Source organism: Theropithecus gelada, chromosome 4 (assembly GCF_003255815.1).
Source record: "Theropithecus gelada isolate Dixy chromosome 4, Tgel_1.0, whole genome shotgun sequence".
Taxonomy (NCBI): domain Eukaryota; kingdom Metazoa; phylum Chordata; class Mammalia; order Primates; family Cercopithecidae; genus Theropithecus; species Theropithecus gelada.
Window position 1 is genome coordinate 154297132 of NC_037671.1, and position 14963 is coordinate 154312094.

Here is a 14963-nt window from a genome sequence, read left to right on the forward strand (position 1 = left end):
GGGTGAAGGGAAAGGGGAGAGGAAGGGGAGGGTGAAGGGAAAGGGTAGGGGAAGGGGAGGGAAAAGGAAAAAGGGGGAGGGGAAGGGAGAGGGGAATGGGAAGGGAGAGGGGGAGAGGGAGGGGAGGAGGAGGGGAAAGGAGAGGGAAAGGAGAGGGAAAGGAGAAGGGGAGGAGGAGGGAAAGGGAGAGGGGGAAAGGAGGGGGGAAAGGAGACAGGGAAGGGGAAGGGGGGAGGGGAACAGGAGAAGGAGAGGGAAGGGGAGAGGGAAAGGGAGAGGGAAAGGGAGAGGGAAGGAGAGGGAGGGGGAGGAGAGGGGGAAACAGAGGAAGATGACATGGAGAAGACAAGTACAGGGAAGAGAAAGAGGAATAGTAGCCATGAGTGTATGCTTAAAATGTGCCAGGTACTCTTCACATATACTTATGTATCTTTTAATTGTCACAGAAGCCAAGTAAGGTTGGTCCAGAAAGACTAGAGCACATTGGGTTAAGAGTGGAGGGACACAGGGAAATGAAGAGCATGGACTTCAGAGCTTACCAGTCATCTGTCTACTTACTAGTTGTGTGACTATGGTAATGGCTTAACCTTTCTTTCCGTAAACTGGGAGATGGAGGGGGAGGGAAAGGAGAAGGACAACAAAAAGGAGGAAGAGGAGGTGGACGGGCCACCAAATTTAGAGGGCTGTTGTGAGATTTAGTGCCCAGCACTTCCCAAGTGATTTTATGTGGTTGCTACTGCAGGTTGAGTATACCTCATCCAGACTGCTTGAGACCAGAAGTGCTCTGGATTTCAGATTTTGAAATATTTGTATATACACAATGAGACATCTTGGGATGGGTCCCAAGTCTAAACACAAAATTCATTTATGTTTTATATACACATAGCCTGAAAGCAATTTTCCAAAATATTTTAAATAATTTGCATGAAACTAATTTTGTGTTAAGTACTTATGTGTGGGATTTTTCACTGTGGCATCATGCCAGTGCTCAAAGAGGTTCTGATTTTGGAACATTTAGGATTTTTGATTTTTGGATTAGGGATACTCAACTTGTATATTACTTTCACTGCTGAATAAACTGGGACTAAGATGTTACTTCATAACCACAAGCACACAGTGGTGTGTTTTTCTGCCTTTCTCAAATATCATCTTTTAATATTAAACACATTAAACATTAGAAAGCAAACCACAAGATAAAAAGGCAAATTTCACTAGTGTGTACATTTAATACAAATTACAATCCCATTGTGTTTACCCATTACTAAAACTGATCATTCTCTTACAGTTTGGGTTTACCTTTGAATTTTCCATTTAATTCAATTGCTGATTAGCTGATTTAACTGCATCTATTTTATTCCCTTTGCTTTGGTACTATTTGCATCTTATCGTTAATACTTCATCGTCTCAATACTAGGGCAAAAGACATGTCCTAAAGCAGTAATTCTCAAAGGGTAGTACAGGGACCATTGGGGGTATCCAAACCCTTCCAAAACGTCCAGAACTATTTTAATAACTAGTAATGAGGCATTATTTTGCCTTTCAAACTCTCATTCTCTCATGAGTATACAGTGCAGTTTTCCAGATGTAAATGAGTGCCATTGCAACAGACTGAATGCAAACATAAATATGAGAATCCAGCTGACTTCAACTAAAACCAGACATTAGAGACTTGCTAAAATTAAAACCATGATACACTTAATTTTTAGAAAATATGACTATTTTCCATTTTGAGAAAAGGGTATTTATTTAACTATAATATTCTTATATTAAATGGACTAATATTTTTTCAATTTCTCAATTTTATTTTCAGATATGGTAAGTGTCCATAAGTATAACCCACATAAACAGAAGGTTTTTGAGGCCCTTAATAATTTTTAAGTGTATGAAGGAGTTGTGAGATGAAAATGTTGGAGTCACTCTCCTAGAGCAATTCATAAAACCTATGACTTTAAGTGAGAAGCTAATTCCCTTTAAGCAAACTCAATTCCAAAAGAGAGACTTCAAGTCCACTGTAAGAGGAAGGGGTCTTTCTTAACTGTTTGTAATGTGTTTTTTTCCTAGGAGAACATTAAATAAACAGAATGAACATCACTGAAGATGGGGCCTAAGCAAATTTCCAGCAGGGGGCAGGATGGCCTCCATGGGGCACTGCACTGGATTCAAGAGGGTGGAGCCAGACCACAGGTGACAAATCCTGTTTTCATCACTTACTATGTGACCTTTGGCAAACAATGTCCCCTTCTGCGCCTTAGCCTCCTCATCTGTAAAATGAGAACAACTGAACCTAACTTAAAAGGTTGTGGTGAAGATCAAATCATAAATAGCACTCAAAAAGTATTACATATTATATTTTTTCATGGAGCTTTTAAAATAATATCAGCACGTCATGGTCTTCCTTTATTCCTATGTGTCATGGCAAGGTAAGAAAAAAAATGAAAATAATAATTATCTTATCGAAAGACAGTTTATTTAATTCTGCAAAAGTCCTAATAAGGTAAGAATTATGGCCGGGCGCGGTGGCTCAAGCCTGTAATCCCAGCACTTTGGGAGGCCGAGACGGGCGGATCACGAGGTCAGGAGATCGAGACCATCCTGGCGAACACGGTGAAACCCCGTCTCTACTAAAAAATACAAAAAAACTAGCCGGGCGAGGTGGCGGGCGCCTGTAGTCCTAGCTACTCCGGAGGCTGAGGCAGGAGAATGGCGGGAACCCGGGAGGCGGAGCTTGCAGTGAGCTGAGATCCGGCCACAGCACTCCAGCCTGGGTGACAGAGCAAGACTCCGTCTCAAAAAAAAAAAAAAAAAAAAAAAAAAATAAGGTAAGAATTATTACAGCATCTTCTAGGTGGAGAAACTGAGACTCAGTTAAGTCCCTTATACATGGCCACAAAGCCAGTGATGTCATGAGGATGCAAATTCAGTTCTCCTAAATCCTAAGTTTTGTAACCCTTCTGTTTTACTCCATATTTCCCATCCACCAGAGTAGGCAGGGAGATATCTAGGTTGATAGGTGTTCATGTGGTACTGTGAGCCCCTCAAGGAGAGCAGCCACTTTTTAACCACTTCTGTAACCCTGTTGTACCACAGACCTGGCACACTACGGGTGGTCTGTCACAGTCCACTAAATGAATGAAGACGCACATCCTACAGGGAGGAGAGCAAAGAATCAAACTCAATGAGGTGGAGGGCCCCTGGCTTCGTGTTCCCCTGATTTTCTGTGATTTCTACTGAGTTTTCCTTTTTAAAAATCACACAAAACTGGTCACTTTTTCCCATGTTTGGTCCTATATTTCTGGTAATTGCTTCATTTTCTGAATGCTGAACCAACCATATTTACCTTTTTTTTTTAGTGCTAAAAGTTTCATTAAAATCAATTGCTTTGTGTCTAATAAGCCAAGCACACGTAATACAGGCATTTAAAGCATTACTCAAGGTAAATGTTTACAGAATCCTGAAATATTATTAATTCAAACATTTGATTTACCTAGTGATATATGTCATGAGCTTATTTATTTATTTATTTAAACATTGTGCTTAATGAAGGAGTTAGTTCTTTATCCCAATGTTTAATTCATAGCAGCAGCTTTAAATATTTATGAAGTTTCCTGTCGTTTTTTGTTTAGTTAATAGACTGAATGGTTCAGTTCGTTGGCTAAGAGAAAGCAGTGAAATTTCAGCAAGAGAAAAGTTCTCTACCTCTTGGAAAACGTGTTTAAAGAAAATAATAAGGCCAGGCATGGTGGCTCACGCCTATAATCTCAGCACTTTGGGAGGCTGAGGCGGCTGGATCACCTAAGGTCAGGAGTTCAAGACCAGCCAGACCAACATGGTGAAACCCCATCTCTACTAAAAACACAAAAACTAGCCGGGCGTGGTGGCAGGTGCCTATAATCCTAGTTACTCAGGAGGCTGAGGAAGGAGAATCACTTGAACCCAGGAGGTGGAGGTTGCAGTGAGACAAGATTGTGCCATTGTACTCTAGCCTGGGAAACAAGAGTGAAACTCAGTCTCAAAACAAAACAAAAAAAAAAAAAAAAAGAAAGAAAAAAGAAAAGAATAAAATAAAAATTTTCAAAAAAAAAAATAAGGTCATTGATTCCCATGTGTTACCATAAATTAACTAGGTAGCTTTCCCTGGCTGTGTTGCTCTTTTGTAGGATTTGCATTTGGAGTCCTTAGGCATTTCATCACTAATAATCAACTTGACTTTTTAACTCATCAAATCGCTCTAGCTTTGACTTGGAAAGCAAGAGAAAGGCTTCAAAAGCGTAGTCATTAATGTCAAGCCTCAGCATGTCAAGTTACCTCTCTAACTTGTTTCCATGTATGAAAAATAGGGATATCTACCTCCTGGATGTCATCTAATAAATAAAATAATTACAGACCATAATATCTGAGATATAATGTGTACACACTACGTAGGGCTAAGTTTTCAAACTAAAGCAAATTAAAGGTTATAAAACCTGATCTCCAAATTTAAGAGGAGAAATTTGAATCCACTGTGAGAGATCATAAAGAATTAACAAAGACTGCTCGATGCTGTGAGGAAAAGGAAGTGAATATGAAATGAGGTCAACAGAGAACAATGTATTACACAAAGCCTACTGCTTATTTACAGAAGCAGAGGAGCATGGAACAGAAATGGAACTGAAGGTTTTATCTACTTAGACACCTGCCTCAGAGTAGTGAATAGAAATCTTACTTCTTCGACCATGGGAAGGACTTGTAAGAATTTAACAGAGTCCACACCTTCTAGAAGACAAATGGACTAAAAAAAAGTTTGTATAGATGAGTATAAGCCTATTTGCATAAACAAATACATGGACAGATTAACAATAATGTCTAAAGGATGCAACCTAAATCAAAGGTGATTTCATATATTTATTTGATCTAATATAAGTTCATGATCAGGAAAGACAGAACAGGAAAACTGATCTTGAGCTAGTCTCTGAAGAATAGATTAAGGTTTCCTTGGCAAATACGGAACAACAGAGGGGTAGAAATGGAGAGGTCATTTTAAACTTGGGGCACAACATGAATATAATTAAGAAACTAGGTGAAGGTAAATTAGTTAAAGAGAGAAGAAAATGGCAGAGGGAGTTTTGTTTTGAAAGCTCTCAAGTGGAGATTGATTATATTTCATTCCATTGTTAGAGTCAACAACTTAAAAGCCAACAATGTCTTCATTTTGTTTAATTGGATTCTACTCTTTCAATTTAAAACCTTTCCATATTTTGTGATGAAGACTGTCACTTTGAAAACATACTTTTCGGCCGGGCACAGTGGCTCATGCCTGTAATCCCAGCACTTTGGGAGGCCGAGGTGGGCAGATCACAAGGTCAGGAGTTCGAGACCAGCCTGGCCAACATAGTGAAACCCTGTCTCTACCAAAACTACAAAAAATTAGCCAGGCATGATGGTGCGTGCTTGTAATCCGAGCTACTCAGGAAGCTGAGGCAGGAGAATCTCTTGAACCTGCGAGGCAGAGGTTGCGGTGAGCCAAGATGGTGCCTGGGCGACAGAGCAAAACTCCATCTCAAGAAAAACAAAAACATACTTTTCCTGAGGATAGTCTGGCAGAGTGGATCATCATTTTAGGCCAATTTGCATACTCTTTTACTTTTCCCATTAGGTATAAACACAAAGTTTTAAAAATATACAAGAAGGCCAGGCACTGTGGCTCATGCCTGTAATCCTAGTGTTTTGGGAGGCCGAGGCAGGAGGATCACCTGAGGAGAGGAGTTCAAGACCAGCCTGGCCAACATGGTGAGATCCCGTCTCTACCAAAAATACAAAAATCAGCCGGGCGTGGTGGCGGGCACCTATAATCCCAGCTATTTGGGAGGCTGAGGCAGGAGAATTGCTTGTATCCAGGAGGTGGAGATTGCAGTGAGCTGAGATCGCGCCATTGCACTCCAGCCTGGGCAACAAGAGTGAAACTCCATCTCAAAAAAATATATATATATATACACACACACAAAAATATATATATACACACACATATATACACATACACACACACACATATATACAAGAGAGCCTGGAAACAATTCAGATGTCCACCATTAGGGGACTGACTTGAAAAATTATGATACATCCATACAATGGAGTACAATGTATCTAATAAAAAGAAGTGAGAAATATTTCTTTATACTACTATGGTATGATTTCCAGAATACACCAGTAAGTCAACAAAACAAAAATCAATGTGGAAGAAACTGCATAGTGAGCTACCAGTTTTCTATGAACAGAAGAATAAACCATGATATTAAAAGGAAAGAAAATTTGCTTCTAAGAGGAGGGATTGAATAGGTTGGTATATATATACGTGTATATACATATATACACGTATGTATATACACATATATACACACATATATACTAAGATATATGTATACACACATACATAAATATATACACACACACATATATTTGAATGTTCATATATACATATATGAAAGTTTGCCTCTAAGAGGAGGGATTGAATAGGTTGGTAGCTGAAGGATAAAAGCTAGACTTTTCGGCCGGGCGCGGTGGCTCAAGCCTGTAATCCCAGCACTTTGGGAGGCCGAGGCGGGCGGATCACGAGGTCAGGAGATCGAGACCATCCTGGCTAACATGGTGAAACCCCGTCTCTACTAAAAATACAAAAAAACTAGCCGGGCGTGGTGGCGGGCGCCTGTAGTCCCAGCTACTCGGAGGCTGAGGCAGGAGAATGGCCTGAACCTGGGAGGCGGAGCTTGCAGTGAGCCGAGATCGCGCCACTGCACTCCAGCCTGGGTGACACAGCGCGAGACTCCGTCTCAAAAAAAAAAAAAAAAAAAAAAAAAAAAAAGCTAGACTTTTAATATACTTTGTTTTTCAACTTTAACGTTGGACTACGTAAGTATTTTACATACTTATAAACCAAAATTAGATTTCAAGAAAAGCAATCTCTAAAAATTGATAATAAAATAAAGCAAATTAACCAAACCAGGTATGCAGTTGATGGCTTAACCATCCAAAGAGTAACAATCCTAGACAACTTAAAACACAATAATTATAAAATCCCTTTTAGGAGGTACTCCCAAAACACACACACACACACACACACACACAATAAAAAAAGAAAAACAAGTTTAAACCATTTCTAGTAATCATATTATTGATGGTAATACTAGCATACTCTGAGAATACTGTGCATTAGCGTAGGATAAAGCAAACATGCAATTATGTGATATTCTTTTTTTTTTTTTTGAGACGGAGTCTCGCTCTGTTACCCAGGCTGGAGTGCAGTGGCCGGATCTCAGCTCACTGCAAGCTCCGCCTCCCGGGTTCACGCCATTCTCCTGCCTCAGCCTCCCGAGTAGCTGGGACTACAGGCGCCTGCCACCTCGCCCGGCTACGTTTTTTTGTATTTTTAGTAGAGACGGGGTTTCACTGTGTTAGCCAGGATGGTCTCGATCTCCTGACCTTGTGATCCGCCCGTCTCGGCCTCCCAAAGTGCTGGGATTACAGGCTTGAGCCACCGCGCCCGGCTTATGTGATATTCTAAATATATCATCTGCCATTTCCTGAGAACTACAATTCTCAGCATGGGAGACAGAAGATGCTCATGTACTTCTGTCCTCTGAAAAGGCTCAAAAGTAATGACCAGCCCAGAGAAATGAACACTTCTAGTGTCCTGATCATAGTCACAAAAGTCTATTTCTGCTCAACGGAATCAGGGTTTCCTGCAGAAACAAATCAGTCTAGGTCTGGAACAGAAAATACACCAGACAAGCCTATAAAATCTTGTCCAGGATGTCAAATATGTATAAATCTATGAGTTAAGACTATTTTTACAAATATATATAAGTCCATGAGTTAAGACTATTTTTTACAAAGCAAATTAAAACATTAATTGGTCACAGGTGAAAACTGTAAGTCAACAATTTCTGACAACAAATAGAAAGTAAAAATGACCACTTTCAGAAAGTTGTTCTCAAAGAAATATCCAAATGAATAAATAAAAAAGAAGAAAATATTAGATCACAATTTTGTAACCGTTAATAAATTACTGGATCCAGGTATTGATCAGCAACAGCTGCTACAGTGACAAAAAAAAGAAACAGCTATTATGAGCTTCCCAACAGAAAACACACAATCACATATCTGACATAGTCTTGACCCCCCCCAAAAAAGTGAAATTTAAAGTCAATTTAAATTGATCAATTTAAAGTCAACTAATTGATAAGAAACAAAAGAACATGTTAAACTACACCAGGGGAATAGTCAGAGGGGGAAACTCTCCACAATTTAATAACCAGGTTTCTTTAATAAATTAATGAGGAGGGAGGAAGGAAAAATAGTGAGAGAGAGGAAGGGATAGAGGGAAAGGAAGAAAGGAGGAAGGAAGGAAAGAGAGAGAGGGAAAAAGAAACAGAGAAGGAGATTTAAAAATTCTTAAAAGACGTATCAACTAATTGCAATACAATACATGAGCCTTATTTGGATCCTGACTCAACCTGTATAAAAAGATCATAAAATGATGTGATACAATTTGAAATCTGAACACTGCTTAGATATTTGAAATTAAAAATTGTTAGCATTTTTGGTACAATAATGGTTATATGGTTATGAGTTTTAAAATCCCCTCTTTGTCTTTTAGAAATATAGATGATAAAATGTAATTCAGAGATGTATTTCAAAATAACACAGAATAGGGAACTGGGTGGGGGTATGAATAGGTCAGGATTGGCCATGGGCTAATGAATGTTGGGGCTGAGTGCTAAGTATTTGGGGGTTTGGAATACCATTCTTTTTAACTTTTGCCTGTGTGAAATTCTGCATAATAAATGTATTTTTTAGAAAATACAAGATATTCAGTAGCAATGAGAACATTCACTACACAGAGCTTGGTTTCTAAACACAATTTGCTGCTAAAAAGTACCAGAGCTTCTTGGAGAAATGGATGCTTTCAAGTCTGCAGGGAGAAAATTACAAACAGAGCCTGGAACATCTTGTGCTAGAAACTGAAGAAGCAATTATGGAAGACTGTGTCAGCCAGTAAGTGTAGAAGGAATAATAGAATTTTAAAATAGCCATTTCTTAAGCACCAGGTTAGTTATTGTTTAAGGCAAAGTTACAAATGGATGGTGAAACCACTGGCCAATAGGCTTTACTGACATAAAAGATATTTGCCCAGTCTCAAGGATGACAAATTATTATTAATTGCACATAGGAAAGGTATCTTTTTACGATGAGGAGATCTAGTGAACATCTCTCCTTAGATAAGTTGGTGATCAAACTTCTATCACCAATAAAGGGACCAGCTGGTACCATGCATCTCTTCTGATGATGCAATCGAAGGCATAAACATCCTCCATGCAGTAAATGTGGCTAAAAATGTATAACTTGAATCCAGTCCTGAGGAAACAATCAGAAAACTGATTTGGACTCTTCGATAACACTGAAGGAAAGCAGGAGACTGACCTAGATTCAAGAAAACCAAACAGACATGACAACAAATACAGTATATGACCCTCGTTTGGAACCCAAATGGGAGTGGAAAAGGGAGAAGCTATAAAGAACAATATTGTGACAATTGGGAAAGTTTTGATATGACTGTATATTAAATATGATTATCACTTCAGTTTAAATTTCCTAAGTATTAAACTAAAAACAAAGTTAGAACATACATATAGATAGATATAGAAAAGAAAAAGAGGTTATAAAATGTTAATAACTGTTGAATTGATCTATGAAGGCCAAACGGTGTTTGCCATACTATTCTTTCAACTTTTCTGTGGGTTCTACATTTTTAAAATAAAAAGTTGGTGAAAAATATATCCTGAGCCAGGTGTGATGGCTCATCCCTGTAATCCCAAGACTTTGGGAGGCTGAGGTGGGAGGATCGCTGGAACCCAGGAGTTTGAGATAAGCCTGGGCAACATAGTGAGACCTCATCTTTCTCTGTCTGTCTCTCTCTCGCTCTCTCTCTCTCTCTATATATATACACACACACACACACACTCTTATATATATATAAGTATATATATATAAGTATGTGTGTGTGTGTGTAACTGTATGTGTATATATATGTATATGTGTATGCACATATATGTATATTTATAAATAGTGTACTACATACAGGTAACGTGGCATCATCGCCTTTGCTCTTCTGGATTTTCTCCTTGGAGCCCTCTTTCTGATTGAGTGCTTGCTCGGCAAATGATACCTCCAGGTTGATGTCTGTTTCAGGGGCAGGTATCTCCTCAGGTGGGATCAGCTTCTCTTCACCAACAAGGTTAGATGCCTGTTCTGGGGGACCGGGGGAAAAGAACCCAATTCATATGCTTTATTTCTTTCTTTTTAAAAAAAATTCTAATGCATCCACTACATAAAAACATTTGGGAAGAGTACTATTTTCTCTAGGCAATACTTAGCTGTTATTTTAATAATAAAGAGTATACTCAAAAATCCTATCAATGGTGCATGGGAAGTGGGCAGGGAGACTGTGGTGACTAGCAATCCATAGTTCAATTGTGCAGTCTTTGAGAGCACAGTCCTTAAACTGGGTTCCAATTCCAAAACATTGCTGGAAGACAGTAAACTTTTAATGAAAAACCTGAAAAGGTTTTGAAGTATTAATTATTGTTTTATTCTATACTGAGAAACTAAAAGCAAAAAAAGAGGGAGGTAATGAGCAGTAATCTCTTGTAAAGCTAGTAATTTACCATTTAATTAAGTTCCTCAGAGTGGATCAGATTCCTGGAATAAACTTCTTCCACACCCTGCATTTACTTTCTGGAATATTACCTACCTATCATAGTAAAATTTCCAAAACAACAGTTAGTGCCAAATAATTATCACTATGCGAGTCAGGTCTGGACGTACCTGGTACGGGAATGGTTGGGTTTCCACCTGATCATGTCAAAGAATATAAAAGTTCCCATGACTATAAATACTAGTCAAATAATTTTCACATATTTACATCAAAATTTCAAGGATATCGTAAGTTTAACTTTGTTTTGGCTTTTTTTGGTTTGTTGTAATCCTCCACAAAGGAATTTACATTTAAAAATCTCTTTGCTGAAAACACCAGGTTTAAGCTTTGGAGAAGATAATTCTAAATTTGATTATTTGGTAAATTTACAGTTTTAATGCAATTGACAGAAAAAAACCTAGAGCCAATAACCAAGATTACTGTTATTTTCTCACTGTTGACCTTTGAATCATAGTAAGAAGCTCTGAATTACAAAATACATCTATGCAGTGTCTACACATGCTTACATACTAACAGGCTCACGTACAAACAAAGAGACAGAAGCTAAAGTTAATTTAAAAAGTTAATAAATGTCATAAATGCATACATTATTAAAAGTCTGCAGTTCAGAAAAATAATCTTTATATTCATTTACATAAAAGTGAAAATGCCTGTTTTAATCAAAATCAAGTTTAGAAGTAAATATGGATCTAGTTTTATTCAGTCCCATTAAATAACTAGGGTAGACTTCGTGGGCATGAGACCCCTGCAGCCACACAGGGCTCCAGGCTCAGGAGGGCTCCACACTTAGTTTAATACGCTGCTGTTACATCATGAAATTAAATAAGAGACCCTATATTTTCAGTTTGTCCCTGACCTTGCAAATTACATAGCTGGTCCTGATAGCATCTGACAGTTAAGAAAGTAAGAATTTACCTGTGCCAATTCCAAAACTAAGAATACATTTAAAGTCCGTTGATATTATTAGTATTCATCTGCTGCCATGTATATTTATGTTTCTCAACAGCCTGTGACCATTTTTTAAATTAGAATACCTATACCTTTTGATGATTAATTTTTTTTAAGTATAAACATGAATGTCAAAGCACAATTTTAATTTTATTTTCCCTCTGGTTTACACTCCTTTATGTTTTACTGTGACTATGTACGTTGGTTTCCTAGGAAACTATTCTAAGAGGAAAAAAATGATTAGCCATTTTCTTAAATTAGAAGCTACCTTTCTAGCAGCTGAGTAGTTGTGGGCATGAATTTCAAAACTACTCTTTCTTCTCACCACTTCCATGTCAGGGTTACAATGAATACCCCCACACTCACACCCACACCAACGGACTATGCTGAATGTAAAGCTGAGTAACTATAATTAAGGTATTACACATTTAACACACAAATTTCCTTCAAAAGCATGGCAAAAAAAAAAAAAAACCGCATATCAAAGTTCTGGTTAAAATAGAAATTTAAGTTGAAGCAGAGCACAGAAAAAAAGAGTTTCAGGGTTGAAGGGGGTACTGCTACAAGAAATGGATGATTACTTGGCTAATAAGTGATGATTTAATTATCTACTCTTAATAAGAACAGAATGCTGAGATCAACCTTTTCTTCTTAAGGTCCTAAAATAAATAACATTTCTGTCATCTAGTTTCTTTTTAAGCGCACAATAGCACTGGGTTACAAACATTTTGCAAATCTCCCTCAAGTTTTTCAGTTGTCCAAAATATCCTGAAATGCCTTTAAAAAAATTTTTTTTAATCACCTGACTTTAAGATTCAATTGCTTCTATTTAAAAAAAAAAAAAAAAAGATTTTTCTTTCCTCTGTAGAAATTCAAAAGAAAATAAGAAACTACACATATCAATATAAAAGTTTAAAAAATTATTGGGGCATTATTAATATTTCTAAATGTATTATTAAATACTGGGCCTTTCATAGAGTTTATGATTTAATGAAAAATGAACACATTACAGTGAATTAATTAATTTGGAATGTAACAACCCTTGCAACTATAAAACTTAACAACTTTTTCATTTAGAATAAGTATTGTTGGTGGAACATGTTTAAAAATCCAAGTGTGGGGAAAACATTTAAAAGAGACTATGTCTCCCACACCTTCAAATTTTAATCAGAAACAGCCCCATTTTTGAACCTGAGACAATGTTTCCATGCATTTCATCCTGAACTTTCCAACGTTTGGCTTACACTGATTAATTCACTGGCTAGTGAAAGAGCATGGCATTGCCCAGAACAGGTGCAATAGGGAATACTCAGTGAGCTGGATGGCATCACACATTCTCTTGTTATTCTGATTGGAGGCTCTATGCCCACTACATAGCATTCCAGCAAAAGCAGATGTAAATCAAGCAGCAAGTTTGTCACATTTCACTTGCCTGCTGCAAGCTAGGCAGGCAAGTGCTCACACTATGAACTTGTCTTCCAGAACTTTTGTTGATATAGCCCGCATCATGATCCCTGGCAAGGGAGGAAAACACCAAGAAAAGGACAATGTTTTCCTCAGTATCCATTCACCAACTGCCAGTCACTCTTCCCCAGAGCCCAAAGCATATTGACATTGGCACAAAAAAACCTGTCTGTCTCTCCTGATGACCCAGCTCTCTAGCAGGCAGGGTAGCTATGCCAGCTTGCTTGCCACTTCAACATCTGTGGGTACATAGATTTGAGAAAACACCTAGTGATTTCATTCAGATATAACGCATAAAACTGAAGAAACATCCACAGAATAGTAAAAAGCAAGTGCTTTTATAAATATATATGTGTGTATACACATGTGTGCATATTACCTTTAAGGCAGGGGTGCCAGAGAGAAGTTCTGAGAAAAGTATGGAAGGAAAATATCCCATATGATCTTGAGTAATGTAGGATTTTTATAGGAATGTTGGAACACTCCTCAGTCCTCCACAGTTTACCTAATAACTCCTCCCACTACTACTTCCAAACCAAATGCAACACTATTAATGGCATGAACACCCCAGTTGCTAAATTTTAGGAATATAAACATAAATCACCTGTTTTAGTTTGTTAAATAACAATTAACAATTAAATTTTTAAGCTTAAATCAATTAACTTCACTTAGAATATTTTCCCTTTCTGTAAACAAATGAAATAGCTATAAACTCTTTCTTAGTAAGTACTAATACAGCCTTAATAGTTACTTTTGGCTGGGCATGGTTGCTCACACCTGTAATCCCCACACTCTGGGAGGCCCAGGTAGGCAGATCATTTGAGGTCAGGCGTTCAAGACCAGCCTCACCAACATGGCAAAACCCTGTCTCTATTGAAAAAAAAAAAAATTAGCCGGGCATGGTGGCATGTGCCTATAATCCCAGCTACTGGAGAGGCTGAGGCAGGAGGATCACCTGAATCTGGGAGGCGGAGGTTGCAGTGAGCCAAGACCACACCACTGCACTCTAGCCTGGGAGACAGAGCAAGACTCCACTTCAAAAAAAAAAAAAAAAAGTTACTTTCTTCCATACCTCAAGTTTCTCATTCACTTCTGAAATAACAAATGTTAGCAGAGAAACATGAAAAGGAGAATTATAATCAATTGCCCATAAAAATCTTAACTATTTTAAAAAGTTTTTCTATAACATCTAAAAAATTACCCCATTTATGAATTAGGAGCTTGTGATTTAAGAACAATGCTGCAGGTTTGTTGGCTCAGTGACCAGCTGTATGGCATTGGAAAGTGGCTTCTCAGCTCTAAGCCTCAGCTCACTCATCTGTAAAATGGATTAAGAACAATAACCATTACATTGTTTTGGGGTGTATTAAATGAGGTAGGCATCTCCTGATAACATCTGGCACATGGTAAGCACTCAGGAAGATACGTATATGCATTTCGAATCAGAAGATGGGGATACACATTAAAAGAAAATTGAAGGCCAACTATATGCTCAGCCTCACGTAATGATCCACTTGGGACTTTTCATTAGCATTTTAATAGAATTTGTTTACTAGAATTGAAGGTGAATTATCTCATAAGACTGTAACTGTTTGTTATGCTAATTAAAGGGGGCGGGGAAAACAAGAGAACAGGTTCAACATACCATCTCTTCCTTGGTATTTGTTTTCATTTGTTCTAAGTGACTGCGATTCAGTGTCATCTGGAGCCTAAACACAGAAAACAGGCCATTTAGTCATCTCCAACTCAAAACCAGAGAAAATGATATTGTAAATAATTTTGTTACTAATCTTTAGAGTACAAG

General features: G+C 37.9%; 1 protein-coding gene across 2 annotated transcripts in view; it reads right to left on the reverse strand.

Annotated features, from left to right (window-relative positions):
• Window positions 1-14963, reverse strand: part of ARHGAP18 (Rho GTPase activating protein 18) — a 139495-nt gene that overhangs the window by 44717 nt on the left and 79815 nt on the right. For both annotated transcript variants that reach the window (XM_025383579.1, XM_025383580.1), the window contains exons 4-5: window positions 14805-14868; window positions 10112-10281 (exon numbers count right to left, since the gene is read on the reverse strand). In XM_025383579.1, the coding sequence (XP_025239364.1) occupies window positions 10112-10281; window positions 14805-14868 (234 nt within the window). The remainder of the gene's footprint in view (window positions 1-10111; window positions 10282-14804; window positions 14869-14963) is intronic.